Source organism: Sorex araneus, chromosome 6, assembly GCF_027595985.1.
Source record: "Sorex araneus isolate mSorAra2 chromosome 6, mSorAra2.pri, whole genome shotgun sequence".
NCBI lineage: Eukaryota > Metazoa > Chordata > Mammalia > Eulipotyphla > Soricidae > Sorex > Sorex araneus.
The window spans coordinates 104,172,760-104,192,511 of record NC_073307.1 but is presented as its reverse complement, the minus strand read 5'-3'; the positions used below and the strand labels follow the sequence as shown (position 1 = coordinate 104,192,511).

The 19,752-nt window shown below is 37.0% G+C and overlaps 2 protein-coding genes across 2 annotated transcripts; one reads left to right on the top strand and one right to left on the bottom strand.

Moving 5' to 3' along the window:
• The first annotated feature begins 9,793 nt into the window (after positions 1-9,793).
• Positions 9,794-10,735, top strand: LOC101552932 (olfactory receptor 51G2). The gene has a single exon (XM_004618232.2). The coding sequence runs from the start codon at positions 9,794-9,796 to the stop codon at positions 10,733-10,735; it is 942 nt and encodes a 313-aa protein (XP_004618289.2).
• A 4,626-nt stretch (positions 10,736-15,361) lies between these two features.
• Positions 15,362-16,342, bottom strand: LOC101554610 (olfactory receptor 51T1). The gene has a single exon (XM_012934922.2). The coding sequence runs from the start codon at positions 16,316-16,318 to the stop codon at positions 15,362-15,364; it is 957 nt and encodes a 318-aa protein (XP_012790376.2). The 5' UTR covers positions 16,319-16,342.
• Between the last annotated feature and the right edge of the window lie 3,410 nt (positions 16,343-19,752).

Sequence of the window (19,752 nt, the reverse complement as noted above, 5' to 3'; positions counted from 1 at the left end):
ATGTTTTTGATACTGGGCTTTAGGGAAGGTATGAAATAAAACCCAAACAAAATAACATTATTCTTCAACAACAGTAATTAAAGTTTGGGATAACATTCACCATCTAAGTAATTAATCAAGATCTTGGTTCTTACTTTGAATCATCTTGGGATGAGAAGGTGAGAGAAAGGCTTACACATTTACTATGTTTTATATGTTTAACTCATATCTGTGTTCAGTCATATTAGAAAACACATACATAGAGAGTTAAGGAGGGGACAGAGAAGGAAAGATAAAATTGCATAAAAAGTCTAATATATATGGATTGAATGTATCTATATGTAAATGAACCAATTAAAATATAATTATAAGGGTCTTATTCTTTCTAGGAGAATTTTTTTGGAGAGAAGAAATGTCTCTCTTCAGTTTTTGTGGTCTCATTGTTCTATCACTTTACTTCAATATAAAGTAAGTTATGGGTAAGCAACTTGCAGATAATTGAAGAAAAATAAGCACGTGTGTGTATGATTCTAAAGTTTCTCTCCAGAGTCTAAAACATGGGATCTTCTATGAATAGCATATAATCCACAACCTTCTTTCTATCGGACATTTTAGCTTATCTAAATCCTGTGCTTGGTTTTTTCATTACCATTGACTTTCTTTTCTGGATACCTCAAGGGAATTATACATTGCTAGGCACAACTGTCACTTCTATGAATCCATGTCAAAATTGTTGCCATGTGGATTCCTGTGAGTTGGTTTTGATCTTCACCAACCTACCTAATGTTCTTGCTACCTTAAGATTAAATCACTTTGATGTTACAAATACTTTCCTCACTCATTCTTCATTCATGGTTTTTCATGGTTACTTTTTACTCATGGGTTTCTCCCTTTTGAAATTTTGAGTTCCTTCACAATGGCCACTGTGAAGTCATTTCTTTCCCACTGAGAGATATCTCATTGTGCACTGCTTTCAGAGTGCATTGTTTTCTCTGGGAGCCTAACCCTTGGTCTTTTCCTGAGTCCTCCTAAAATGATTCCTTTATTGTGGATTGAGGCACTGACTCATCTATCTGGGTTACAGAAACATTGCCTTTTCTATTGCATTTATAGAAAAAAGTGCATTTATAGCACTTTAAAATTAAGAAAAATCGTAAAATAATTAATCTATCCATCTGCAATAATTTTTTAAAAAATTTTATTGAATCACCGTGAGATAGTTACAAGCTTTCATGTTTTCATTACAATCACACAATGATCAAACACCCATCCCTCCACCAGTGCACATTCCCCACCACCAATGTCCCCCTATACCCCTCTTTACCACCCTCCCCCTGCCTCCATGGCAAACAATATTCCCCATACTCTCTTTCTAGTTTTGGGCATTATGATTTGCGATAGATACTGAGAGGTTATTATGTTTGGTCCATTGTCTACTTTCAACACATATCTCCCATCCCAATCCCAATTCCTCCAGCCATCATTTTCTTAGTGATACTTCTCTATTCCAGCTCCCTCTCCCCAACCCCTCTGCTCATGAGGAAGGCTTCCAGCTAAGGAGAATCTTCCTGACCCTTATATGTACTGCCCTTGAGTATCAGCCTCATGTTATGTTGTTTTATACTCCACAAATGAGTGCAGTCAAGAAAGACAATGCATATTGTTTTTGTTTTCATTTTAGATAATGCATATAATTAGTATATGCATTATTTATATGCTTTTATAGTATACTTGATATATCACTTGAATAGAAAACATAAATAATTGGTATAAATAGCTTTTCACCAAGTGTGGACCATGACTTCAAGTAGTGAAACACATGTGTGGTGTATGTGAAACCCTTTACTTCATCCCTGGCACTACATGGCTCTCCTGAGCAACAGTAGGTATAATCTTGGTGGCTCTTAGCATCACCAGGTTTGAATACTACAGGGCACACTGAACTGTATTACAGGTTTTCATCAGTCAGTAGTTAGTTACCTTTGAGTTTCCCTAATCTTTCCCAGATCTCTTGATATGGCACATATAAATAATAAATGGCATTATAAAAGTTATTCTGTCACATATTCATTAAAAATACTTTAACTGGAAGCTGGAGTGATAGCACAGCTGGTACGATGATTGCCATGCATGTGGTTGAGCCAGATTCAATTGCCAGCACCATATATAGTCTTCCAAACTGTGGCAGGAATGATCTCTGAGCATAGAGCTAAGAGGAAAGTTTGAGCATCACTGAATGTGGCCTCAAAAGCAAAATCAAACAAACATAAAAGTAGTGGTGGATTCATAAAGCATATACACTCAGAGGAAAAGTCAGGAGAGGACATAGAAGATCAAAGGTATTTATTTGCAGGCCAAGAGAGCAGAGTCATAAGAAACCAAACCTCTTGAACAGTGTTGAACTTTGCTTGTCTCCGGAAATATGAGAAAATAAATGTTAGTTGTTACAGTCACTCAGTATACCTTAATTTGTTATGGCATTATGAGAAAAAAATGCAAGATGTATCAGAGCTTTAGAATTAAGTCCAGGCTAAAAGTGAAGATGTATTTTTCATTGTAGAAGTAATGATAAATTCTGCGGTCAGAGTTGAATATAAATTACTTAGACAAAGATTAAGAAAATTTCTAAATTGTTGGGAACATCAAGGTAGTAATGTGGGTACAGCACTTGCCTTGTATGTGGCTGACCCAGGTCTGGTAATCCTGACACATTTAATTACCCAGTTCCACCAGGAGTGATCCATGAGCATGGTGCCAGGAGTAAGAACTGAGAACAATTGGGTATGCCTAAAAAAAAGAAAAGAAGAAGAAATTTCTAAACCATTCTGACCGTCAAAGACAAATTCTGAACCTGCCCTACTAGAATGAGACCCAGGAACCTGCACTTTAACAATCATTGACATAATTTTTATTATCTGGGGACATTATTTAGAAAAATAATACACTGCTTTATAACATTCAATCATATTTACAATGTTTTCAACTTTAGATAGAATGTAGTCTCAAGACGAAGCCCACCAAACTCTAAGGAGTGAGGCAGACCAAATAATTGAAATAACTTCTTATGAATGTTTTATAAATCCTGGAACTTTTAAAACAAATATGATAAAATTATATTAACACACATACATAAAGAAATCTTTATATAAAATCCAAAGAGTCCTTACAGGATGTAAATTGATTGAGTAATGTAACACTGAATTGGTCTTTCTTTCAATCATCCCTGTAAAGTTCCTTCTGCATCCATTTTCAGAGTCTAAAAGTAAATGGTTCACTTTTCATATTCCTACATTAATATATAAAACTACATTTTAGGGTTTATCACACTTTGCCAAGTTTCATGTTGCCTATAAGGGCTGAATACAGAATTGTTTCTCCAAGAAATTCCTTTATGTCTACAAAGTGATGAGTTTTGAATCACCCAAATGACGAAGAAAAGATGAAGCCTTCAGTATAGATGGGAATAAAGACTATATAAGGAGAGTCACTTGGGGTAGCTGGAATAAGGGGCAGCTCTGTCACTGTATTTCCTTGTGAACTTGCCTGACTTCTTTCTTCTCCACTTGCTGTTAAAAATCACTAAGTTAAAATGTCATATTTTGCTGGCTTCTGGAATCATGCTCGTGCAGCTGCAGTGAGACTACACACATGCAGCCCCCGGGATCACATCTTGGCGGAGAGTGGGGCTGGTGCCGCCCACCTTCCCGAGAGCACCCTCATGTCCCATTGCTGCAGGTTCATACCTCTGATCTGTGGTCCTCATAATATGGCGGTCATCACGCCCTTCCCCCTGGCAAAGAAAAGGCGAGAGAGAGAGAGAGAGAGAGAGAGAGAGAGACAGAGACAGAGACAGACAGAGACAGAGACAGAGAGACAGAGAGAGAGAAACCTTTCCCCTCCTGGGTAGGCATGGGGCCTCGGCTTAGTTCTCAGTCTGGAGACATTCTGCAAGGAGCTGCCAGTACCAAAAGTAGATTAGCTGGCCTCTGGAATCATGCTCGTGCAGCTGTGGTGAGGCCGCACATGAGGCCCCCCGGGGATCACATCTTGGCGGAGAGTGGGGCCGGTGCCACCCACCTTCCTGAGAGCACTTTATATCTCTTCACAGCAGGTCTGACTCTAGAGGGGAAACTCCTAACAATAGTAGTGAGTTTTTTGTTGAAATATTGAATGTAACCAAAGTAAAAGAAAGCGAAGTGAAATTTATCAGTTACACAGGTAGGGGTGGGTGGGGGGATGGAAGGTATACTGGGGTTTTTTTTTGGTGGTGGGATATGGGCACTGGTGAAGGGATGGTTGTTTCAGCATTGTATAACTGAGACTTAAGCCTGAAAGTATTGTAATTTTCCACATGGTGATTCAATTAAAAAAAAAAAGTCATGTTTTGATACTATATGTGATTATACAAACCAGGACTGGAGTGATAGCACAATGGCTAGGGCATTTGCCTTGTACACGGCCGACCCGGGTTCGATTCCTCCGCCCCTCTCGGAGAGTCTGGCAAGCTACTACTGAGAGTATTTCACCCACACAGCAGAGCCTGGCAAGCTACCCATGGCATATTCGATATGCCAAAAATAGTAACAGCAAGTCTCAAAATGGAGACATTACTGGTGCCCACTCAAGCAAATCGATGAGTAATGGGATGACAGTGACATCATACATAAAACACTAATAATAGCACATACTCTGATGTTCTGAAATTGTGAGGTTTTCAGAGCTTTCACTGTACTTCAGCAATAGCTACAAGTACATCGATCTCATCCTGTGGGCTTCCCATAGGCACATCTAACAAGATCACTTTTCTCTCCCTTCACTCCAGGCTCCAAGATAATGAGGTCCAGGGAGATAGTTCTGGTTGGTAATGTATTAAAAATTCTCCAATGTGTCTCCAAGGGGACATCAGGCAGTTGCATAAAAATCATGGGATTAAGCATCCACCCGCAGGTTTCTACACATTCCACCAAGCCTCTAGGCTTTCATTCTTTCATTTGTAAATTGTAAATTTGCAGTTTTAAATTCTGGAGCCTCTGGACCTAACCTCAGTATCTGAGGAGTCAGTATAATTGGAAGGTGTTTGATGCTGGGTTGTGGAGGCGATTGGACGCCCAGATGACTCAGTTTGAGCTTTGGAGGAGAGAAGGGACTTTAAAAAACAAGAAAGGCTAAAGAAAGTTTTGGTAAGAAATGGTGCCTACTGATATGGGTCCTGCTGATTTCCTGGGATTCCAAGTATGATTTTACTGCCAGCTCAGAAAGGAGACAACAGCTTTATAACACCTGTTTGCTTCCTGGTTTCCAACCCAGAGAGTTGCCTAATGCATAACAAAAATGTTGTTGAGATTAGGGAAATATGTGAAGTAGGTAAGCAAATTAGGCTGCAGGAAATGAATGATTACAATTACTCTGAGTGCAGTATCTTTTCTTTCTTTTTCTTTCTTTCTTTCTTTCTCTCTTTCTTTCTTTCTTTCTTTCTTTCTTTCTTTCTTTCTTCCTTCCTTTCTTTCTTTCTTTCTTTCTTTCTTTCTTTCTTTCTTTCTTTCTTTCTTTCTTTCTTTCTTTCTTTCTTTCTTTCTTTCTTTCTTTCTTTCTTTCTTTCCTTTCTTTCATTTATTTTTTTGAACCACATCCTGCAGTGCTCAGGACTTACTTCCTGCTCTGCACTCAGGGATTATTCCTGGTAGAGCTGTGGAATCGTAAGCATTGCCAGGGATCTAACTCAGATCTGTTGCCTGCAAGGCAAATTCCCTCCCCACTATACTTTATCTCCAGACCCAGGAGTGTCCTATCTAAACCACAGACACAGCCTTCACAGAATCAGGAGTTATTTTCAAGAAACAAACAAATCAAAGGTGTATGAGGCTTGGGAGTTTGTTCAAAGGACTAGAGCATGAGCCTTGCAGGTACAAGACCTTGAGTTTAAACCCCAGCACTGCTGAGTGTACTGCTCATGGTCCCCAGAACCAAGGCTGGAGCAGGATGCATCATCAGGCCTGAGCGCTGAGCTGCCAGCTTCACACAGCCAGGCCAAAGAATCACAGAATTGGCCCTAGGTCTACAAGAACTGCAGGTAAGGGGCCAGAGTGACATGTATCTGGTAGAGTGCTTGCTTTGCAAGTGACCAGCCTGGGCTTGATGCCTATGGTCTCCCAAGTCCCACTCAGAATGATTCCTGAGCATAGAGAGGAGAAAGATCTGAGCATTACCTGGTACCAGCCCCATATAGAACAACTACAGAAAAGCTTCCTACAAAAGAAAGAAAAGTTAAGATGAGAAACATACACTGTGATTCTGGGGGGGGCTAAAGGAGGGAGTATTGTCTGTGATGCAAAATGATACTTCTCTAAGTCACAGCAAACTGTGAGTAATTAGAAGCAGTTAATGAATTTGCTTAATTCCCTCTAGAAAGTGTCTTCAACCAGGCCAATGGGGGATAGAAAAGCTATTTGTTAAATCTACAACCTTCCCACCCTACCCTATACAACTGCTTTTTGTGTTGGTCAGGAACAATATAATCATCACCCATCCTGGTAAAGGATGGTCTAAAGAGTTTTGAATAAAAAGCAGTTAGAAAAATTATTTTTAAAAGTTTTTTGCTTTTCTTTTGATAAACATGCTAGAATTGATCATTTCCAAGCAGATAACTCTTGGCTTCACTATCCTGGATTTTCTTTAATCTATGTTCACCCTCTAGTTTTTCCTCACAGGCGTCCCCTTTTTATTTGTCCTTATAGTTTCCTCTCTCTGATTCATCTTCCAAATTTCTTTTAAATGTGAAACAGAAATAATTTCAAGGAGAGTTTTGATAGCAAAAGAAAAAGCAGGAATCAAAAACTCTATCTTTTGTTATTTGATCTCTGCCCATTTCAGACTGTTTCAATTTTTTTAAAAAAAAATCCTAATTTGTTAACTAGAAACTTTCCAAATTTTCTAAACATTCCTTTGAGCTCTAGAAGATTTAAGTTTACTTTCCAGTACTGCTGCTATTTGACTGCCTCTAGGCTTGTTATCAAATTCTCGAAGCTTCAGTTTCCTCATTTACAAATGATATAAGAATACTCCATTGCAAGGCTTTCCCAATGCTTTTACTTTTGCAATATTTCTGGCATATTCCTGACAAAAAGTAACTGTTCATTCATTAAGTTCTCCCTTTACCATCTTACTTTATTGTCTCAATGAAATACTACATTTATGCTTTTCTGTTTATATTCGTTATGTTGTTAATCACTATGTAGTTTGAAGGTTATCAAGCTTTTCTGAATTCACTTTGATGGAAATTTGATGACCACTTCTTATGGCCAAAGAAGAAGTTGAGGAACACAGCACAAAAGTCAATCTGACCTGATCTGCAAGTGAGTTAGTGACACTATTATTTTCACTGTCCAAGAAAGAAAATGTCATTGTATATGCTTTGATATATCTCTCTAGAAAGTTTATTTATTTGGCTAAAGAGTCAGCACTTTTTTTTTTTTTGCTTTTTGGGTCACACCTGGAGATGCACAGGGGTCACTCCTGGCTCTGCACTCAGGAATTACCCCTGGCAGTGCTCAGGGGACCATATGGGATGCTGGGAATTGAACCCGGGTGGGCTGAGTGCAAGGCAAATGCCCTACCCACTGTGCTATCACTCCAGCCCCAAGAGTCAGCACTTTTTAAAAAGCTTATTAAGAATTTGATTTTATGCTAATTTTTGTCAGTTGACAGTTAACGATCAGTTGTGTCCATTTATCACCTATTGATATACTTTAGAAATGTTAATTTTCTCTAATAACTCATTTTTTGAGTTTTTTATTTATATTTTTATTACAGTTTCCTTTGTTCTCAGAAGCAGAAACTTATAACACATATCTGTGTTTTGTGTTCAATTAAGGTTCCATGGTTATAGACAAAATGAATTTTTGGTATATAGAAAGTATGAGTGGGGACAGATCAAAGGAACATCTACTTGCTGGTGTTCAAACTTGCTGTCTGAACAGCAAGTTTGAACACCAGCAAGTCAGACAGTCTATGACTTACTTCCTTTATCTCTTCTTTTATATTTTATATAACAATTTTGAAGCAAATATTTAAAGTATTGTAGAATTTATGGAGCATAGTTTAATGTCTCTGTATGTATTTATCCATCAGACCCACCATCAAAGTTCTAGTATCATCTCACCAACCAGAAAGACATTTTACCTTTTTACCCATTCACTCCCCTTCTATAGGTTTCATTCAATCTAAAAGTTTTTTGCCATTTTGCTTGTTTTATTTATTTCACATATAAGTTGACTCATCTGGTAATTGTTTTTCATTCCTTAGTATTTCACGTAGCCTCATCATCTTAATAGTTTTTTTCCCAAATGGCACACAATTTCATTCTTTTTTAAGTTGTAAACTATTAGTCTACTTAAGCTTTTTTATCCAGTCATCTGTTAATGGACAGACTGTCTTCTATTCTTTATGTGTGCTATTATATTATAAACAATATTTTATAAACATAAATGCAAATGTATTTAAATTAATGTTTTAATATCCTTTGGATAAATGCTGAGGAACTGCACCAATTTACACTTCTACCAACAGTATATCAGGGTTTGTTGTTTTGTTTTCCACATACTTAGTATCACTACTACTCCCAATCTTTATACGACGTATCATTCTGGTATAAAGTGATATTTAATTATAGTTTTGAATAATAAGAAACTTTGAGTATTTTTCTAGTGAATGTGGTTTAGCAAAATACTCTTAATAGAATGCTATTCATAGAATATTTTAAGAAAATAAAATATGTATCAAATAAAAGTAGCTAACTAACAAAAATATATCAGTTACACATGAAAATGTGACTAAGCTTTTCCTGTATACCAGATCACATCCAAAGCCTACCATTATTACAGAGCTGAACAAAGTAAAGTCTGTTTCTTTTGAGCTTACGTATTAGTAGAATTATTAGTTAGGAATGAAAGATTATTACTCTGGCAGTTAGACAACATCTCTTAGCCTATGACCACTCCCTAGTAATTTTCCACTCCTGAGTTTTCACTTCTTTGTATACAGACAAATGAACATTCCTAGTGCCATTGCCTTTTGGCCTGTCGACTCTGATTTATGACTGGTGTGTGACCATGGTCATGTTGCTTCTCTCTCTCCTAACACCTAAAGCTGGGAAATTGAGTCAGCAAAGGTAAGTATAGCCAATAAGAATGTGAAGATGCTCTCACATCTTGACCAGAAGGACAAGGAGGACAATTAAAAAAAAAACTGAGAATATTTGTTGATATAAAATAAAGGATCCCAGTAAAAGTTATGATTTACAGTGGTAGAATAGATATACTTTTGAAACACAATGCAACAGGAAGGAAACAATTGTACTTCCCATGAATTTAATTCCCCTACATATTTTCCAAAAATTTCAAGCCTAATAAAATTCTTATAGGGAAAGGAAGCCTGATTTATACTTTCCAGATAGGTCAAAGCCGCATGAAACTATGAAGGAATCACATAATATATCCAACTCACCATCTTAATTTCTAGCAGTTTTATAGCCTTAGCAAGTGCCTTCACAATTACAAAGCTTTATTTTCTCATCAAAACAATGAGACAAAAATACACGGATAAAATAGATTAAAATGCACTGTGTAAAAAAAAAAAAAAATCGAGGAACTGCAACCAGAAGCAACGATTTCCTTAGGAACTTCAAAGTTCTAGGTGTATTTGAGTCTCATTTTTTTTTTTTTAAATTTCTTTCCAGGTCCAGTCTATAGATTTCTCCAGCTAATTTCAGAGATTTTTGAGGCAATAATATCCCCAAACTTCCATTTCTTTTACCACAATGACACTGCAATCCTTTAAAAACAGCAGCGGCTTTTCCTCTACCTTCCTGTTGAGTGGCATACCTGGACTGGAGCACCTACACATCTGGATCTCCATCCCATTGTTCCTGATGTATCTGATCTCCATCCTGGGAAACTGCACGATTCTTTTTATCATTAAAACAGAGCCCTCACTCCATGAACCTATGTACCTCTTCCTGTCAATGCTGGCTCTGACAGATCTGGGTCTTTCTCTTTGCACCCTCCCTACTGTGTTGGGTATTTTTTGGATTGGTGCACGAGATATTGGACATGATGCCTGCTTTACTCAGCTATTTTTCATTCATTGCTTGTCTTTCCTAGAGTCTTCTGTGCTCCTTTCTATGTCCTTTGACCGCTTTGTGGCTATTTGTCGGCCCTTGCACTATGCTTCCATTCTCAACAATACTGTCATTGGTAGGATTGGCCTAGCCTCTCTCGGGCGCAGTGTGGCTCTAATTTTCCCATTGCCTTTTATGCTCAAAAGGTTCCCCTATTGTCACTCCCCAGTCCTTTCACATTCTTATTGTCTTCACCAGGAAGTGATGAAATTGGCCTGTGCAGACATCAAAGCCAACAGCATCTATGGCATGTTTGTCATTGTCTCCACTGTGGGTGTAGACTCGGTGCTCATTCTCTTCTCCTATGCTCTGATCCTGCGTACTGTGATGTCCATTGCTTCTAGGACTGAGAGAATCAAAGCTCTTAACACCTGTGTTTCTCACATCAGTGCTGTTCTCCTCTTCTACACCCCCATGATTGGCTTGTCTGTCATCCACCGCTTTGGGAAACAGGCCCCTCATGTAGTCCAGGTTATCATGGGCTTTGTGTATCTTCTAGTCCCTCCCCTGATGAACCCCATTGTCTATAGTGTGAAGACTAAACAGATCAGAGATCGAATTACTCGTGCCTTTTGCTGCTAGCTAGAGATGATTTTGGAGGCACTATTTCCACTAACACAGGGAACATATATTTCATAGGATTCTTATTCTATGTTGGGAGAGGTAATGAATACAATACAGTATGATGTGACAGATTGTACTTTGTAAAAATTACTCTAGAAATATATATACATATATTATATACATATATATATATTGCTTTTTTGGGTCACACCCAGCATTGCATAGGGATTTCTCCTGGCTCATGCACTCAGGAATTACTCCTGGCAGTGATTGGGGAATCATATGGGATGCTGGGAATCAAACCCAGGTCAACCACGTGCAAGGCAAACGCCTTACCTGCTGTGCTATCGCTCCAACCCCCTTAGAAATAATTTTAATTTTATATTCTCTTTCACAAATTTGTCATTTCTCTAAGAATTGCAGTCTTTCTTCTTCACTTGTAACTTGGAAGAACTTTGTATTGCGTTAATGAATTGGATGTTGTAGAAGTGATCCTATAGGATTTCCAAAGCTAAGACATAAAAGGTGATATAACTTTCATTGGCATCCCCTTTCTATCTCCTTCTTTTCTGTTCCTATTCCTATATTTTGTCAATAAGTTTCACTCAATTATTTCTTTTTGGACCCAGAAACTTAACTAAGAATAGAAAGTCCAGACCATATGAAGATGCCAGATACAGGTGTTTTATTCAGTAAGTTTAGCAAATAGCTTTAACTCGAAGTTTAGTAAACAATGAGGGAATAATTCTTCAAATTATTTCAGTCTTTAAGTTCCCAGCCATTCCAACAGGCACTCTATGAGACATGCAATATTACTTAGCACGGAGTCTAATTTGCAGGTTTTCAAGTAAAACTATGCTTTTTAAGACACTAAACTTGGAAAGTCTCACTACAAGATAAAACTATGAACTATATCTTTTTTTAGTTTGGGGAAAAAGAGTTTCAAGAAATGTTTTTCTGAACTGACCAGGGTAGAAGAGGCATGTGGAAGTTAGGGAAGAAATGATAATAGATGTAAAATTTCTTTCTAATTTGAAGAAACAACATTGAACCTCACATGACTCCAGATAAAAATTTATTTTTAAAATACTAATTGTCAACATAGAATTTGTCTTTTTAGCTTAGAGGCATTAATGAATAAGACAGACCTATGCTGCCAAAGAGAACTTTGAATATCTAAATGGAGGGAGGAGGATATGTTTCTGCACATTTTCATGTAAACGCAAGAAGGGGGGATTACAGAGTGCCAAAGATAAAATCTTCTCTGAGGTGATTTACATGTAGTCATTTTATATGTCTAGAAGTTTACAGTCTGATGATGAAAAATATAAGTAAATAGCTGCACCACCAAATAAAATATGAAGCATATAGCTCCAAGTATAAGAGAACAAAAATAAAAGAATGGAAATTGCCAATTTCTAGAAAAAGTCAAGTTTAGCATAAACATTGTTTGATAGAGAATAGCAAATAATATCAAGCAAATAAGCAGTGAATTTCAATATATAATAACATCGTAATTTTTAACATATACTTGTGCACATACAGCTTCTAGTCAATGGGATTGTAACTGATTAATATTTTCTGTATTTTTCAATATACTCACAAAACTCCAAGTATATATTATGTAATATGTGTGTGTGTGAGATATGATCAGAAAAATCTCTAAGTACGTTAAATGAATTTGGGGTCTTCTGTACTTTTGCATTACAGTTGTGTTTAATCCTGTTGAAGTGAAAAACCCAACTAGATTTACTCAGCAGCAGCAGGAAAGTGTAAAATTAAAATTCAAAATACTTAATTACATTATAATGAGGTATAATGACACCCCTACCTCAGCTACATAAACACAAGAGGGTTTCTGGCTATAATTCTGGTCTTATAACCAGAAAATCTGCACTTATTTCATTTATAGTGCTTTCTGGATGAACATACATAGGTTTTAATCCACTGAAAATTCTGTGTTTTGCTGAACACCTGTTTAAGAAACACCAGAAAAATATCAAAGGCATTTGAAAATGCTATATACAGAAGAAGCCATGCAAGTGATTTTAACTATAAATGATTAGTGAATATAGCTCTTTATTAGGAGAGAAAAAATTAGGGTTTGAGTTTGCAGTTATTATTATCATGCAGTTGCTAGATAAATAGAAATCTGAGGCGAACAAACCAGAGCTGAGAAAAGCTCTTTGCTCTCTGCCAAGGACACAAGCTTGTTGGGAAAGGAAGCAAGTGGCTTGAATAAGAGTATCTCTGAGCCAACAATGGTGGAATAAGTGTTCAACCTGGAGGTGGAATGAGGAGCCGGTGCTGAAAGGTGGCAAAGTGCTATGTATGAAACCCTATTAGTAACAGTACTGTAAAGCATAGTACCAAAAGTTATTTAAAGAAAACTAATTATCTCTCATAAAGACAGGCTGGTGGACAGAGAGAAATTGGGGTAAGGGTGCATTGATAAGGGAAGTAGACACTGGTGATGGGATTCGTGTTAAAACATCATATGTCTGAAATCAAATCATGAGTAGCATTGTAACCACAATGACTAAATAATTTTAAAAAAACAAACAGTATATTTTGAGTTTACTGTGCTTAGTCATGAGTTATCTTTTGTAGAAATAAAGTTTTATTTGTTTGTTTTAATTTGCTCTAGTAAATTAAAAGAAAAGAAAAGTCAGGAAAGTTTTCACAACATCATGCCCTGAGGTTACTTCTTCAAAAAGCAAATACTGTTAATTAAAGAAGTAAGAAAATCCAATTTATTTTTTAATAACTTTTTATTAAATCACCATGTGGAAAGTTACAAAGTTCTCAGGTTTATGTCTAAGTTGTACAATATTCAAACACCCATCCCTTCACCAGTGCCCATATTCCACCACCAAAAACCCCAGTATACCCCCCGCCCCCACCCCTTACCCTCTACTGTATGACTAATGAATTTCACTTCATTTTCTCTTTACCTTGATTACATTCCATAATTCAACACAAAACTCACTATAGTTGTTGGAGTTTCCACCCAAGAGAGACAGACCTACTACCAAGGAAGCATTTGATAATTAGTTTTCCATTGCTGGAAATGAGATATGGAGCCCCACTGCTACAAGTACATAACTCTTTTTTTCCCTTTTTTCTTTTCCATTTTTTCCCCCCTCATCCCCCTTCCCACGCCTCATAGTATGGTGTATGCCACGCCGCAACGGCCGGTATGGGGCTTTTGCTTAGTTCACAGTCCAGAGAGGTGGCTGCTACATTAATAACCTTCAATATTTCAACAAAAACTTACTGTTATTATTTGGAGTTCCCCCCCCAAGTCAGACCTGTTCAAAAGGAACCATTTCACATTGCTGACAATTATGACTGTTAAGTCCACGCGGTTTTGGATTTCTGTATAAAGTCCAGGGAAAATTCTGCCAGAAATTGCATAGCCCAGCTCACAGTCCCAGTGCATTGCTGTAAGAAGTCTCTGGAATCAAAGTCTTTAGGCGCAGAGGGCCCGCTTCACGCTCAGCGGCTCTGGATTTATCTGGGCCGAGGGCGTGCTGGTCACGCCCCCTTCCCATGAGTCCCTGGGAGCCCCAAGAGTAAAAACCGAATACCTCTGGGTTTGGAGTCTTAGAAGATGCCACGTGGGTGCCGCCAACCCGCCATTTTCTGTGCAGGAAGACAGGTTGGGGAGGAAAAAAATCCACCCCCCGGGCAGCACAGAGTTGTAGCCCAGTTCACAGTTCCAGTGCATTGCTATTAGATGCTGCGCTGGATGCCCAAATGTGTTAGATCTCTGGAATCAAAGTCTTTAGGCGCAGAGGGTCCCAGAAAATCCAATTTAAAAGTTTATACTAGCAATGAGACTGGATTCAAGGGGATTCGGGTACATTGAGAAAAAGCTGTGCTGAAGTCGAGTAAACACGTGAAATCAGGAAACATGTAAGTCATGGGAAAACTAATGAAAGGAAATACGTAGCTTTATACACTGAACTCTGTAGAGATATAAAAATAATGTTTGAAACTAGGGAAGTTTCACTTTGCTAAGAGAAAGAATATTTAGTCTAGAGGATCAAAGAGTATATATGTAAGAAGATGGAACTTTCTAGAGGTCACACTTGGAACTGAAATTAGTGTATAAACATTTCCCAGTTTTAACTTAAACATCTTTATGAGAGTATCATTTTATACACATACAATTTTGATTTATAAGCTCAAGATAAAATATTTTCATTGGCTCCTGGAAAATATTAACACAGAAATAAATACATTTGTCCAGTTAAATGCAAGTATAAAATGATTGTGATTTGTATATACACTCTAAATCATCATTTTTAAGCAGATAGCTACGCTGTTCACTGGAATAAAATAATCTTTTTGTGCACAAAATGACTAATAAAATGTGCTCATGAGACCATATATTTGAAATTTTTTAAGATACACACAGATTATTTGGTTTTGAATTTTTAGTAATTCAAGATTTTAATAATACAAAATAATATACAGTTTAAAATTTTTGATAGGCTTAAGGAGGAATTGTTTTCTTCTCCTATAATTCACTAGAAACAGCCTCAGCAGCATAAGTAACGTAGACCCATATATCTTTCCCATTAAGCACAGTTTATGCACTGGCAATTTCTCTCCTTCAAGTCACTTTGATATGGACGTTCACATGCTGGATCCATGCACTCTTTTTGATCGGAAGAATTGCAACATAGCTCGACGAATTGTCTTGGTCTTCAGACTGTAAATGACAGGGTTCAGTACCGGTGGTAAGAGCAAGTAAGTATTGCCCAAAATGCTACAGATCACCCTTGGGGTTGAGTTGAGGAGACGATGTGTCAGAGACAGGCTGATCATTGGCACATAAAAAATGGTGACAGCACTGATGTGACAGACACAGGTACTGAGAGCTTTTTGCTGCTTTTTGGGGGCTACAATGCTCAGGACAGTACGGAGAATCAGGGCATAGGAGAAAAGAATGAACAGTAAGTCAGTGCCAGTGAGATACAGCTGAAGGAACATGCCAAAAAAACTGCTGATCCAGGGATTAGAGTGTGTGTATTTGATCATATCTGGATGGTAGCAAAATGGGTGGGAAAGCTCTTTGCCTCCATGGAAAGATACATTCTTTAAAGCTAGAATCATGGGAAACATAAAAACCACTTGCCGTATGCAGATGACTAGTCCAATCACCATGATGATCACGTCTGTGAGGATGGTGGCATATTGTAGTGGGTTACAGATAGCCATGAAGCGGTCAAAGGCCATGGCTACCAGCACTGAGGACTCCAGGAAGGAGAAGGCATGGACAAAGAACATTTGAATGAGACAAGCTTTTAAGCTGATCTCCAAGACGTGAAACCAAAGAACGCCAAGCACAGTGGGGAGAGTTGAGATGGTCAGACACAAATCAACAGCTGACAGCATAGAAATGAAATAGTACATGGGCTTGTGGAGACGCCTCTCAATAATGATGATATACAAGATCAAGCTGTTTCCCAGGAGGGCAATGGAATAGAGACAGCAGATGGGGATGGAGATCCAGACAGTGGCAGTTTCCATTCCAGGGAGTGCAGTGAGGAAGAAGTTAGAGGAAGAGGTAGTGTTATTGGAAATGACCATGGTGAGTTGAAGACACACTAAGAAAAAGAGACAACAATGATTGTATTTATCATATTTAGGACGCTTGCTTTGCACACAGCCGACCTGGGTTCGATTCCTTCACCCATCTTGGAGAATCTGGCAACCTACCGAGAGTATCCTGCCTGCACGGCAGAGCCTGACAAGCTACCCATGGCATATTCGATATGCCAAAACCAGAAACAACAATTCTCACAATGGAGACGTTACTAGTGCCCGCTCAAACAATTTGATGAGCAATGGGATGACAGTGACAGTGACAGTGACAGCCTTATTTTAAAACCTTAACTATTTAAAAGTTTTCTAAAATCACACTAATTTCTCTGTATTCAAAAATCCACCATTATTTGGGGTTACCTAGTAATTTTGAATTTTTTTGAAATTTTAGAATTTTGAATTTTCTTTCAGAACCTTAGCTTATTTAACTTCTACTTTCCCAATTACAAACTCTCTCTCTCTCTCCAGGATCATTTCCATCCCACAACTCAACTCAGACTATCAGACTAGTCCAGATGCAACTGTCTTTCTGAAAAATTATATAGAAAAACACACACACACCAGGATGTTCTACTTGAATGGTCACTACCATCTCCTACTAAACTCCATTAGAAGAGTCCTTCTTTTTGATACCAGGACATTTTTTTATTCCCTTTTTGATAATAAAATAGTTCCTAAAATCCTTCGTTTTCTTACTTTTCATTTTCATGGAACTTGGATTCATTTTGTGTTCGATTTCTCCTCTGTATAATTTTCTAATGTTTCTAATTCAACTTAATGAACTGAGACTTGTTCACTTTTTCTTCATCTTTTATCTTGGAGTCGTTATTTTTACTCCTCTTTATTCTCATCATGTGGCTTTAATTTTGCTCATTGCCTACATGGAAAGATACATTCTTCAAAGCTAAAATTATGGGAAACATAAAAACCATTTGCCATATGCAGATGACCAATCCAATCACCATGAAAACCTATTAAGTTCTGTGAAATATCAAATTTGGGGACATATAATTTTAGACATCCTAATCTGGGTATAATTGATAAGCCTAGACATAACACCAACTTACAATTCATGAAAGTCATGTGACAAATGGCTTTGTAAAATTGTATTCTAAGAGAAGAAAAGAATAGGATAGGGACTAATAACCAAAAGGGAGTCAAAAAGAAACAGTCAAACTGAGGTGACATCACACATTAGAATACTAAGTAGTTCACTGAATAACTAAATTCCACAGAATGGCATCAAAGTGGAGAAAGAATCTAGATTTAAGATGACCATTGTAATTCTATCCAGGACTTGTTCAAGGATGGGAGGGGAGGTCATAATTTTCTTGTTACTACTGGTGTTATTGTTTACATAATTGTCAAATGTTTAATCAGGTTGTTTGATTGAACATTTGATAAGGGCTAACAAGAATGAACATACCTAGCCCACTTACTACATTGATATAAATAGTCATATAATTACTTATCTCTCATTATGTGGTTTTCTACTCAGTGTCAGCATAAGTACAAGAGGTTTTCTAGTACCAGACACTGACGGTTGCTATGTGAGAAGAGATATGAAATATTACTAGCTATTTTCTCCCCCTCTTCCATTCTTCTGAAGAGTGATTTAAAAAAAAATAATCTATTTCAGCCCAAAATAAAAAGAAAATATTAATTTATTTTTGTGCTCTAATATTTATTGTTATTATTATTGTTATCTGTAATTCCATGATTTGGTTGGGGAAAAACTCTATGAATCAGGAAAATTAATGAGATGTATTTGACAAACACTCTGAATTAAAACTACCAGTTACATCATAAAGATCTATTTTAATTCTAATTACTATGCAGATGAACAGAGGGACAGAAAGGAGTTAAAAAATATTACCTTTATTCTCAAACTAGTAGAATTAAATATTGTGAAGGAACATGGCAAATATTATGGAAAGGCTATTCCTATACAGAGAGACAAAAAAAGCCTTTTTAGTCAGGCAGGCTAATAGAAGTTGGTTGAAAATTGTTTCATTTCCCCTCTTCATCTTGTAAACACATATATTAAGAATGAATCTCCTTATCTGTAATAACCACCTGGGAATCTTTCTATAACACAAAGTCGTCTGTCTGTTGACTCTTCCAGTAGTACCTTGTTTTTTTACCATTGAAATTCTCTTACTTAGTCATGTTTCATTTTTCCTCTAGAACAATGGCTCTCTCACAGATATATGCATTCATTTTATTTTCTCAGGAGGTAAGCACAGATACAGATATAGATACAGATATAATAAAAACAAACAAATTTTCATGGTTTTCTGAGTGGATAGGAATTGATTGATAGATGGGTAAAAACAAGAGAAATACAGATTAAAATAAGTATTGAATGAAATATCAGAATAGAATCTTTTTCCTAGATACCAAGAAACCTGAGGAACATATTAGTCCACCCATTGTTTGGGAAAAATGAAAGTTAAACAAAATAAAAATTATTTCTATGTGTGTTGCTTATTGCTCTAGTCATCTAGCATAACTTTATATAATAAAAGACTTGGTTAAAGATATTTATTTTCTATTTTAAAGAAAAGGTTGGTTTAATTAAATAAAAATACAACATTAACATATTTTTGTACAAATTCAAATGTTAAAGCATATGTAGTAACTCTAAATTCTATTATATTTTTCCTAAGACCCAAACTATCAGATAATTCAGACTTACGTGAGATGTTTGACAGAGGGCAGTTTTATTTCCTTCAGCTAAAACACATCATTGCTTGTATTCCCTCTCTCTGTCTATTTATATATGTATGTGTGTGTGTGTTTGTGTGTGTGTGATTTAAAGGAGAAATAAGTAAATGAGAGAATAATGTCTTCATGCTTTTAAAAATAATACTTGCAGTTTCACAGTTCATGTTTGTTTGAAAATATGCTATAGATATCACATGCTTATATTTTATGTGTTTATGTATGTCTATATTCCATTCTAGTGTGTGGAAAAAGGAATCTCAAGATAAATAAATAATCAAAAAGGAAAACAGGGGCTGGAGAGATAGCACAGCGGGTAGGGCGTTTGCCTTGCACGCGGCCGACCCGGGTTCAAATCCCAGCATCCCATATGGTCCCCTGAGCACGGCCAGGGGTAATTCCTGAGTGCAGAGCCAGGAGTAACCCCTGTGCATCGCCAGGTGTGACCCAAAAAGCAAAAAAAAAAAAAAAAAAAAAGAAAAGAAAGAAAGAAAACAAAAGAAGATGCTTATAAACAAGATCCTAGTAATACTCTGTACTTTTAATGTGTCTCATAAAGGACAAAAAGATAAAACTGGATGATGTGAGGGGACAAGAGGGGAAGCAGAGGGCTAGATAAAAGACTGAGAAGATCCACTCAGCTCAATACTTTGCTGATTAAGTGAATATCCCTGATTTTGGGGATGACTAGTTGT